This window comes from Musa acuminata, chromosome BXJ3-2 (assembly GCF_036884655.1).
Source record: "Musa acuminata AAA Group cultivar baxijiao chromosome BXJ3-2, Cavendish_Baxijiao_AAA, whole genome shotgun sequence".
Classification (NCBI taxonomy): domain Eukaryota; kingdom Viridiplantae; phylum Streptophyta; class Magnoliopsida; order Zingiberales; family Musaceae; genus Musa; species Musa acuminata.
The window spans coordinates 24,384,979-24,396,695 of NC_088350.1; the positions used below are offsets into that span (position 1 = coordinate 24,384,979).

Here is an 11,717-nt window from a genome sequence, read left to right on the forward strand (position 1 = left end):
CGTTCACTTGGGTGGGGAAGAGACAAACCACTGGGGTCCACCCTCACTGTACAAAGAATAAGGCCTGTTTGAGTGAACATTATTTTATTGTATTTTGCCATAAAGACCAAACTACCCTTTTCATCCTAAAGTAATAGTATTTTCTTAAAATTTGAAGAAAAAATGTCATATTAGGAGGCTAATTTAACTAGTAGAATAATCTCACAGCCATGGGCATAGACCTGACCTTTTTCATGATTAAGAAGAGTCTTAAACAAATGTGATTACTGAAAGCAACCATAAAAGTGTTCACCAAAATAAAGTTTAGATACCTTGCAGTGATATCATCATGGGCAGACAGATTGCAAGTCATGAAGGAAATGATTCTAAATCTATTCATCATGTAATAAAGGAATTTATCTACTTCGATGTGTTTTGACTTGCAAATTATCTGATAATTCTTTTGCAGATTCACACTGATGATAACTCTCCTGTCTACATCTAATATTACTTTTAATCTTTTCACCCAAAAAGTGAATGCTACACCTTCACATACAGCCACAGCTAGTTGCAGGGAAGATAAATTATCTTTTGTTAGACTGAGATGAAGTACACTAAAGAAGGCTTGGATTCTCTCATCATGGAATATGAACTCTTAATATATTGTTTCTTTCATAATGGATGATGGTTTCATGCATTGGTATATGCGCTGGTGATATGTGGGTGTGTGACTCTTTGTTCTCATCTCTAATGTGTGTCTTGTAGCTCCTTCCCAGATTATTACTGTGCTTTGTTAGGAAACACAAGTATTCGGAAGTCACAGCAGCCATAGGAGAAGATAACCTTTGATCTCAACCCACTATGAAGCACACAGCTTAAATTTACTGTTCTCACTGGGTGATAGGTTAACTGATGTTAATTTTGTACTAACATATCGATTAGATCTTTATAAGAGTACTCTTAACTTTATCTATGGATAGTTCTTTTCTATTCGAACATTTTTACCGTTCAATTTTGTAATAAATAATATATTTTCAGAATCTTACGTTTGCACTCATCAAATGGCACGATCACAATCGGAATCTATGGCGTGGTCCTCCACCGTTCTCTTGCCTATAAATGAGGGAGGCTTTCTTCTCCCAAGCTGATAGAGCTCCCTCCCCACACCTCGCTAAGGAAGGAGACAGAGAGAAAGAGAGAGACAGAGATGGGTGGAAGCCAGTCGTCTTTCAAGTTCTCTTCCTGCCTCTTCGTGAAGCCGAAGTGCAACGATGATGAGGCGGACGGGTACGTCTCCAGGAAGGTCCGGCCGAGCGACGAGGACCGAGGGTGGTGGGTGGGCGAGCCGGACGTCGACAGGAAGGCGTCTGCTTTCATAGCCAAGTTCCATGCGAGCCGCATCATGGATCTTGAAAGCCACGAGACCCCTGCCTTGGACGCTGATAGCCGCACTGTCGCTGCTTAATCTCCGTGTACTCGCTCGTCCATCTCGCTCTACGTGTCGAACATTTGTTGTTGACGTAGCAGGAATGCTCGTCGCAGCAAGTTCGTTTCCAGCTGTTCATCTTATGGTAGAAATAATGATATGAGCCTCGCGTGTGGCTGCATGCACCTCTTGTTGTTCTTCAGCTTGTGTTGTGTGACATGCAATGAACACGAGAAGCAGCAGACACAAAAAAACAGTGGAAGAATCAGCTGCTGCATGACCACACAACGGTATACGATGAACATGAGAACCAACGGATGCTGTCGATTGCATGGTTCCTTATCTGCTGCATCATGTCCGCTGATATGGTAGCGTATTTCTTGAGATCAGTGGCATTTGTTTTTGTGTCTTTCTTTCTTCTTTTAGCCGAACAAGTATTTATTTCAAGGCTCCACAAATTCAACAGGACAATGGGTCTATCCGATTCATACCTCTCTCCTGATTCCTGTTCTGAAGGGAATCCATCCTAAAATATTCTCATCTGTTAAGTTCTTCCATCACTATACTTGTCTTTCTGGTTTGTTAAAGCAGCTTACAAGAACACTGTTCTCAGAGCATGCAGACATATATGTGAAATCCAACTCAAGCTTTTTGACCTGAAAAATAATTCCTGATGAGGTGCAGGTTTTGGAAAATCCTGCATGCTTTGTCCACTTTTTTCTGATGGGTTCTTCTTTTTTTATTTGGACAGTGACTTCCGATGTTCATTCTGTATGAATGGTACAATGGGAAAGGTGGATGCTCGCATCCAAGTTACGGATTGCTGAAGCTTGGAAGTCCCTATCAGTTAAAGTGTAGAACATTTATGGCTAACTCATGGGGTCCTCCACTTCACCTCTCTCTCTCTGCTCTCTGGAATGCACACTGGCCGAATCCCTTCAATATAATTTCTGCCATGCATATATATAATTTGCATCAATGCATGCCAACCTTTGAATACGAGATATATCACTTTCAGGGATTATCTCCAGCTTTCCAAAGAGTAAATGCATCAAACCATTGACGGTGCTAATGGTTGGCAGTGTAGTAGAATAACCCTTGGGAGGAGGAAAAGCCATTTCTGAGAAACAATGTGCTCTTTGGTATTTCTCATCGAATTAATGCACGATTTATGTATCAGAACATGATGGGATTCCTTCGCTTGTGTTGTTCCACACCATTTCTGAGGAGACTTGTGTTGTTCCACAGGGTGTAAGGGCAGCGCTACTATCCAGAAGCTGTTACTGTAGGAAAAAACAAGTACCAGCTTTGCAGATATTCCAGCTTCTGCCATCCATTGAAAGGTTGGCTTATCCAAAGCAGATGGATATTCCAACGCCTGAAGTTTATCGATTTGGTGGGAATATATGATGCTAAGTGAGAGATTTGGGGAAGGATAGCTATTCCAGCTTGACTATGGGGAAAAGGCGGAGGGGGAGGGAAGAAGAGATAAACCTATTCTAGTTTATCTTCCTGATCGTGATTGTGATGGAATGCGGGCAGTATCTCTAACCATGACTGCGAGATTAACTGAACCTTCTCGCTCTCGGAAGGTTACGTCGACACTTCGTTGATGGAACACAAATCCAAAATTAAAATATTGGGCTATATTCTTCCTTGGCTCAGTGGCAGATGAGGCCAATCCGCACAGATCGGGTAGGCATGAAACGCCTGCGCGCGAGCGGCCTTGCGCTTCGACTCAGATCACGAGAACATTGACTCAATCTTCTTCACTGTTTCTGATTGAGAAGTAACACCCGACAAGCATAATCACGAGACACCAGTTACTGTAAGAGAAGATACATAAGCCAGAAGCATTTACTCATAGCTATTAACAAGTAATGTCGCGTATATTATTTCAAATAAATGTATGGATAATTACCAGGTTTTTCACCACCATACATTATTTCTTATTCTATCATGCAAGCTGAAAAGTAGTGGTGCCTTACAAGGATGGCACATTCGAAAGCATCAAATATCGCAACCCGAGTTAGAACAAAACACGATGAACATCGGTGCACTCTCATCTGAGCTGCCTGTAACAGCTATACGCAACGGCAACAGAAGCAATGGCTGAAACAACCGCTAGGGCCGCGTAGGTTTCCTCTCGTTCCCAGCTCTTGAACCAGGTAGAAATCGCATGGAGCTTCCCCGTGCAGGCTTCTTTGCTGTTGCCAGCATTGCTATCCTTGCCACTGCTCTTCTGTGCAGTGTCTCGAGCCTCCTGCTCTTGTGCAATGTGGTTTTCGGGGTTTTCCTTGGGCATAACTTGGCAACAAGTAGTATTACCGATGCCTTGACAGCAACCGCCTACACTGACCCCGGTGGTATCGGTGGATACTTTGTGAGTGCTTTCGTCCAATCCCCCATCAAGCTGTAACCTTAGATTCTGAGCAGCTTTCTGTTCATCGACGGACAAGCCCATCTGCCCCCTGTACCAATGTTCACCTCATTGAGCTTGTACATCAATTCACTTTCTTCCAGAGTTAGTAAATATCTACTTCCGCATGATATACTTTGTGACATAAGGCAATGCAAAAGAACAATAACATAGATGAAAGTGAAGAGGTACCTCCAAAGATGGTCTACAATCTTTCCTTTTCCAATGTGCTGTTCCATCAATATAGGCACGTCATCTGGAGTCACATATCCATACCTTACCACGGAAAAACAAAAACCATTTGTTTACTTCTAATGTAATACATTATAATGACAACAGTATCTTCATAGACACTACGAAGAACGAAGAAGACAGCTACCAATGTGATGACAGTAAAACAACTCAAACCACCTGAAAGCTTCTCCTTACCAATGTCCAGACACTTCTCCATTATCTTTTGGGCTATATATTATAACGTTTCCTGCATACTTGTGTCCACCAATGTGCGAGCAAGGGCTGACAAATACTTGACCCTGTAGACCCCGTGATGATATCTCTTCCTTAAATCGTTGCATCAGAACAGGGCCACAAACACCACACCTGCGATCTCGGCTTCCATGAGCACATACAAAAACATATGAACCTGAAAGTGGCTCAGGTGGATTTGGAAGCCACTTAGAGTTTTTCTTAAGCACTTCATCAACAAAATGTTCAACATCTGAATGTGTTAGTTGCCTGCAGACAATAAGTCCAGCACAAGCCTAAGAAACATGATTGACATTCCCGTGCTGCATTTTGCAAACAAACTATTGATAGGTTGCTTTACCTGTATCTTAACATATCTGGGAAGATCAAGACATCACCATTTGAGAAATCAGTGCCATCCTCTCCTTGACATATGGTAAGACGAGTCTGAAGGAAATAATGCAAAAAACAAAAAAAATGGCACAAAGCGTGAGCAAAACATACTTGTAGTCTAATTTTATGAAGGAAGTGGATTTTTGGAGAAGATACATCAATGTTGGCAACTTGGCATACAGAAAGAAATTTTTTTTTTCGTGTGCTATTATATCCATGTATGTGCATGACAGAGAGCATGCATTAGCATCAACATTTACAAACGAAAGATATTTTTCAGACAAAATAGTCATAAATCTAAAACAAATTAATGATCCATGACAGGTTGATAAAATTAGAAGCAATGCAATGTTCCCCCTTACTACAAATGCAAATAGTCATATGATATATTGAAGCAACTAGAAGTTAAATATTTCACCAAATTAGCCAATCAGAGAATCCAAATAACAGATATACACAGGAAGCAGCTCTTAGAGCAGGGGTGATTTATTTATGTGCAACTTTTGGATAATTAATGAAGAACTGTAGAAACTGGAAACACTTAATAGACACCTTAATTCAAAAGAGGTTTAACTCTCTACAAGAACTGAAAGTCTCTGATGTATAGCAAGAGTGGGTCAACATTGCATGGTCTTACGTTTTGCTACTACTAGAATCACAAGCCACATTACTTCAATTACGAGTATCTCTATATATAGCCACATCAAACATATTTAAATGTTAGTGTCACACAACTACATGTGGAAACATATATAATTGAAAGGTGAAATGTTCTGGAATGTGGTGGGTGAGTGTATGAGGCTAAGAAGTATGGATATGGACATGGGACGTGGGCTCGAGAGCACGTGACTTGACAACGGCCACCGGGTCACTCGTAGGTGGGTCGTCGAGGAAGGAGTGTTGAAACCTCCGGTTCGCTCGAGAGTCAGAGTAGAGGTGGCTGACGGGTGGTGGTGGTATGGGGGGCACTCGGGTTGGGGGTAGAGCCTACCCCTTTTACAGGTGTGGTTGGGGCAGAGATTATCACGATGAGGAAGAAGGTAAGCCAAGCCGAAGAGGAAGAAGGGTTCCTTTACACGCAAACGCTGTATCCAACGAATTAAAAAATAAAAAAGGATGTGTGTCTTATCATGTCGATTACGAATCCCTGTCCGACATGAGTTGCAGGTATTAGGTAACATGCTCTGATCTTGCTAAGCTATTTGCTGACTTTAATGTTCCCATAGCAACAGCAATAGAAATATAATACATTATATTGATGACATACTTCTAATCATTGAGTATTTGTTGTTTTTGAATATATGAGAGAAGCAAGCCTAAAATGGAAAACTAGTGTGGAAAGTTTATCTAACGTGAGAACATTAGAAAGCTTGTGCCTACATCATCATAAGGCCAAGCGAGTTAAGGATAAGATTGATGATATGTATCAAGGAACACAACTCTTATCAGATGTATCAATCCAGAATATCATAAGCTGAGGACAGTGCTATAACCTATAACATGATATGTATTTGTGGCTTAAAACTAAATGCCAAAATATACAAAAGATCACCATAGTAATCATGTTAAGGTACCAACACATTGCGAAGAAACAATCTATTTCATGGGAAGAACATGTTTCAACCGAGATCTAATGATGAAAAGAATGCGCCTAAACATATTTAACATGAAAAGTTGGGCGAACTAAATGCATCCCAAGAAAATATAATGTCAACCAATTTTATGCTTCTGGTAGCTAATAAATGACTGGGCAACCATAAATAAAACTAACCATATCTTCTAAATCCAACCCTGTCCCTTAAAGATATTAATTGAATGATCAAAGAACATAGATCTCGAATCAATCGGAAACCAAAAGTACCACTTTTGGAGTTCGAAAGCAAAACATCTACAGTTCCCCTGTGAGGGCTGATCCTCTCAAGGTTAAAAATCGAATCTTTTGATATAAAGTCCGCATTCCAAACACCCAAGTTCTTGTGAATATACCCAAGAAACCTTCCAATAGGAAGGAGAAAGAACAGTTCCCCATGGGATACTGAAACCCAAGATCACAGAGCGCCAATGATTTCGGATAAAGGGGCTCACCTTCTTGTCGATCGAAGACTGCCAGGTCTTGATCTGGCCCGCCAGGGACCTCGGCAAGAGGTCGGACTCCGACCCCTCGACGTTCGGTGGCCAGACCTCCGGCGACTTGTAGCAGAGGAACAGGTGCCGATCGTACTGGTGGACCGTCCCCACGAGCGGTCCCTTGCCGAACCCCCGACGCTGGAACCCGTACTCCGCGTCCTCCCCCGCGGCGGCCTCCGGGGCCGAGACGGCCCCGGAAACGGGTTCGTTCGTTCGCGAGCCTCCCCCTTCGCCGCCGGAGAAGGCGATCGCGGAGGAGTCGGAGGGTGAAGCCATGGAAGCGGGGGGGCGAAGATGGTTCGACGCAGTGCGAACCCCACGACCGCGAGACGGAGAGCAGCGGCAGCGGCAGAGCGATGGGCCTGAAACGAGGTTTCTTATCATAGGGGGAGGGGAATCGGGAACGGGGAACGGGGAACGGGAAGCGCTTATGTTAATGTGGGCACCCTTTCATGCAACCGCTGAAGCACGCCACCGTCCATTCCACGCCCGCTTTCCACATCGACGGCGGACCGTTGACATGGAGAATTTGCATTAGTCGCCTTCCCTTTATTTTAAGCCGCCATGAAAGAGAGAGGAAATAAAATGAAATGAGACTGTAAATGTTTGTCTTAATTATTGAGGGGTTTGTTATATATAAATAAATATATATGACTTATCTAAAGATGGTGTATTCGACTACGTCTTCAAAATTTAAATATTTTATATATGTCGCTCTCATTAGGACGCATACAATAATAATAAACTAAAGTTAATCACTCTTCATAATTATCAATAATTTTAAAAAAGTATTAATATTTGCAAATATCTAATCCATTTCTTTTATCATTTTAAGCAATCGTTTAAATTTTTTAAACTTAAATAAATTATAATATTATAAAATTATTAAGAAATATATTTAATATTTTTAAAGATATTAACTATAGAAATTCAATATATATATATATATATATATATATATATATATATATATATATATATATATTCAATTTTAGTGCTATTACTAATATTTCTTTGGGGATGTTTGCATTCAGAAAAAACATTCACATAAACATTGAGAAACCAGAATTTAGGGTGCCATTGCAGATGATAAAGGAAGTAAGAAGTTGGAAGATGAAAGTAATAGATAGACAAATGAGATCTAAACATGGATTTCAAAAGATGCATGGAAACAGCAACACAAAGCTTTCATCATTAGATTGACCAACAATTACAACATGTATGTACAGATGATTCCTTCTACTCTGCCAAACCAGAGAATAAGATACATCAAACATCTTACATCAACCTAAGCCTTCTTAACAGGAGCTGCTGCAGAGGAGGGATGATCGATCCACTTGATTGTCACATACAACTCACCAGACTCGACATCGCAAAGCCTCAGACATGCGTCCATCACGATCTCGCCATTGACGTACGTGATACAACTACTGGCCAGGAGGCAATTATCGCAATCTGGAGCCACTTTCCGCAGCTTGGTCTCGCCTGAGGTGAGCTGCAGAGCCCGTTTGAGCTTCGAAGCTGAGAGAAGGGGCTGGAGGTCGAGGAAGGCATGACCCATCTTGTCATCTGACTTGAACCTGTCTCGATCAAACACCTCCTGAGGAAAAGTTTAATGAGACTAAATCAACTTTGTTTCGAGGAAGAAATGTATGGTTCTTCTGCTGAACTATAAGATGTTTGAGGATACAGTGTGCACATAGAGTTCTACACTCTTTCTCAAAAACCAAAAAATATATCGAGTTATGTTGTTGTATGACTAAGTTATTCGGTGTAAAACAAAATAGCCCCTCAGGAAAAGTGTCGCCAGATAACCATTAACCTTTGCAAACAAAGAAACAGAAGAATTGCTGCAATTTCTTTGGACCTACCATTTCTCAGATGGTTTATAAGAACATTGTTTGATTTGTAGCCAGCAAAAGACAGAAACAAGAACAATTGGCAGCCACGGAATTATAGGTTGAAGTATCGCAACATCAGATTTAGTTTGACTATCCGAGCTGAGACGTAGTGAGTGCTAGTTTAGTTGACAGTATAGAAACAGCATTTCTCCTATTATTTTGGATTCAGAATAGTAGAACATACCAGATTTAAGATACCAAGAGGTTCTTTTAGAGTAAATATCAGCTCTTCATTCCAAACCGGATTAAGGCAGCTATTGATGACCTTTGTCTTGGCACTCTAATCAAGCAACAAAAGTTAACACATGAAAATGGTAACCTTTCCACATAACATTTACAAAACAAAACATTATATGGAGTTGAAAGGACTGAGCAAAAACAGGAATTTGAATCATTGATTTGGTTCACAAGTTAAATTACAACAAAAGCTTTGTGAGAAAGAATATACGGCAAAAATTTATAGAATAAGCTTCTGATAGGGGTGCAGGATGTGATGATACATAATGGTGTTCGCATGTTATAATCAAAAGCATGTGTACAATTCAGAACAAAATATATCTAATAATTGCCAGAAAAGAAATCATGCAAATATTTATTTAAAAATGCAAAGAAGCCAGCATTGTTAACTAATACAACCCAGTCATGAACCTAAATTCAGTGACAAATCTGAAACTAATCCTAATGAATCCCAAGCTGATCAAGTAGGACTTAGCAAAGTCCAAATTAACTGATTTCAATTTTCAACTAATACAACCCAGTCATGAACCTAAATTCAGTGACAAATCTGAACTTGATCTTGATTTTTGGAGGCTGTCTTGGATGAATGTAATAGAGAAGACAAAGAAAAAAAATCAACGGAACGAATTTAATGGATTTTTGAAACTAAGATCTTAATGATAAAAATGTCTTTTCAGATTTTGCAACTATGCCTATCATTGGATACTATCATAAGATGGATAGGAGAAGAAGAAGAAGAAGAAGGTCTATTCAGATTTTGCAAATATGCCTATCAATGGATACTATCAGAAGAAGATGGAACTAGAAGAAAGACTGTAAAAGATCTGACAACAATTGTAAAACTGTTGAGGAGATGTCGACACTGGTACACATGTCTTTAATTTGACGGATCCAACGAACCCATCTTTTAAGTGCATAGCCCAGAAATATCATCTGATGATGCAAATAAATATTATGAGATTGGCAGAAACTGCATAAAAGGACTGAGCAACATCTTTCAAGTATCAATGTGCTTTAAGTTTTAACCCATTAAACTTTGATGTGAGATTCCTTACGAGCCAATTTAGCAATGAAAGATATCTTAGAACAGTAGGGAAAACCAAGTATCTATTGTGGTTTTGAGTATGAAGTTTTTCAGCTACTTAATTGTGGTCATTAATACTAAACATGGAGGAGAACATTCAGAAGCATAATAACAGGACGAAAGTCAATAAAAATATAAACCATATAAATGGAAAAACAATGCACCCTAAAGAAAAATAAACATCTTTGTTGACCTCCTGCTAAAAATAAAAAAAGACAAGGCAGAAAAGAAGCATCTTTATTGGCCTGAAACTATGATGGTGTCTGTTGATGCGTCCACAACGACACACAACCTTGACACAAGAGATTATGATTTCCTCAAACGCATGAACTTGAGTGTTCTATGATAATGCATCAAGTAAAGCTGCTCGATCATGCTATTACATTGAAATCTACGGATCAACATGTCAACAGGAAATAACCATCTCATAATCAGTTTAAGGTTGCCAAGACTCGCCTGATTTCCGACTTTGACCACAACATACGGATCACTGCTAGTAAAATCTCGAATCGCCAGATTTTTTCCTTGCACGATGATCACCTTAAGAAGTCCAGCAGCCTCCTCCTCCATGTATCCCCTCTCGGCCCAAATCTGGATGTTTCAACAGATAGATACCTCCTGCCCACAAAGCAACCCTACTAAAGACTTGGCAATGAATAGGGTCCAGCATTCGATTCATGGACGGCCAATCTAATTCCACTTAGCCACAATCTTTCATTCAAAACCATTATACTCAGCAAAATCATAGGTGTAATGGACAAAAAGAAGGTCAATTTTCCCAAAATGAAAAAGAAACAAACAATTCTTGAACACGAAAATTTTCCCAAAATCATTGGTGGCGAGAAGCAAATTTTAGCATTAGGAATAAAGAGGAATAGCAAAACAAGAACTGGTTTTACAGCCATAGAAGCCGATTACGATCAGAAGGACAAGAAACCCGGAGGAAAGAACGAAAAGAAGGAACTTCAAGAAGACACCCATCATAATTCCATCAAAAAAGCGACTTTTACGACAAGGAAATCGAAAATAACGAGGAGAAGAACAGAAAAGTTGGATCTTTCAGCACGAAGCAATGAATCCTAACCAAAGAAGCAAATTTTCATCCAAAAAAGTGGAGGAAATCACCGCCGATGAATCTACTGTCTCGCCGACGGATAAGACAGGGAGCCAGAGAGAGAGAGAGAGAGAGAGAGGAGTCTGGTGGCGGCTTTCTTACTCGTGGAAAGGCGTACGGAACGTGCGCTTCGGGGCGTGTCCGCAGAAAAAGTGCAGTACGCGAATCCAACCCAAATTCTTCAATTAAGACCGGAAGGTGAAAACAAAAAAGAGCATCAATAAAAGAAATCTCTAGCGATTTTTTTTATACATAGTTAACACTTTTTTAAAGCATCCAAATAATAAATTTAAACAAAAATAGATATTACAATTAATTATATTATTTTGATAGTCAATTGAATTGCCATGGAATTTTGACATCATTTATGACGTGTAAGATTGAAGGCACTCTATTTTTACTATGAAGTGTCTCTCTATTTTTATTTTCTTAAATTAAAATATTTTTTTCTTAAACCTCAATTTTATCGCTGAAAAATGTTTTATTAATTTTCTTGTTATTTCGGTATAAAAATAAAAAAAATATATATCAAGTTGAGATAGTAAAAGATGAATTGATCACTTTGCAACACA

General features: G+C 39.8%; 2 protein-coding genes across 6 annotated transcripts; both read right to left on the reverse strand.

Annotated features, from left to right (window-relative positions):
- Positions 1-3,275: 3,275 nt before the first annotated feature.
- On the reverse strand, positions 3,276-7,222 carry LOC103972709 (uncharacterized). Its single transcript, XM_009387055.3, has 5 exons — positions 6,768-7,222; positions 4,651-4,736; positions 4,254-4,559; positions 4,017-4,100; positions 3,276-3,876 (listed from the first exon to the last, which is right to left on the reverse strand). Exons 1-5 carry the CDS (start codon positions 7,191-7,193, stop codon positions 3,468-3,470), a joined length of 1,311 nt encoding a protein of 436 aa, XP_009385330.2. The 5' UTR covers positions 7,194-7,222; the 3' UTR covers positions 3,276-3,467.
- A 749-nt stretch (positions 7,223-7,971) lies between these two features.
- LOC135631964 (protein C2-DOMAIN ABA-RELATED 11-like) lies at positions 7,972-11,329 on the reverse strand. 5 transcript variants are annotated; one of them, XM_065140158.1, is made up of 4 exons: positions 11,248-11,329; positions 10,488-10,649; positions 8,895-8,990; positions 7,972-8,409 (listed from the first exon to the last, which is right to left on the reverse strand). In XM_065140158.1, the coding sequence occupies exons 2-4, from the start codon at positions 10,599-10,601 to the stop codon at positions 8,098-8,100; spliced, it is 522 nt and encodes a 173-aa protein (XP_064996230.1). In that variant the 5' UTR covers positions 10,602-10,649; positions 11,248-11,329; the 3' UTR covers positions 7,972-8,097. The 5 variants fall into 5 exon arrangements, with proteins under 5 accessions (XP_064996230.1, XP_064996226.1, XP_064996228.1 ...); XM_065140154.1 differs by having other exon boundaries at positions 11,157-11,288; XM_065140156.1 differs by having other exon boundaries at positions 10,488-10,646; positions 11,157-11,282.
- Between the last annotated feature and the right edge of the window lie 388 nt (positions 11,330-11,717).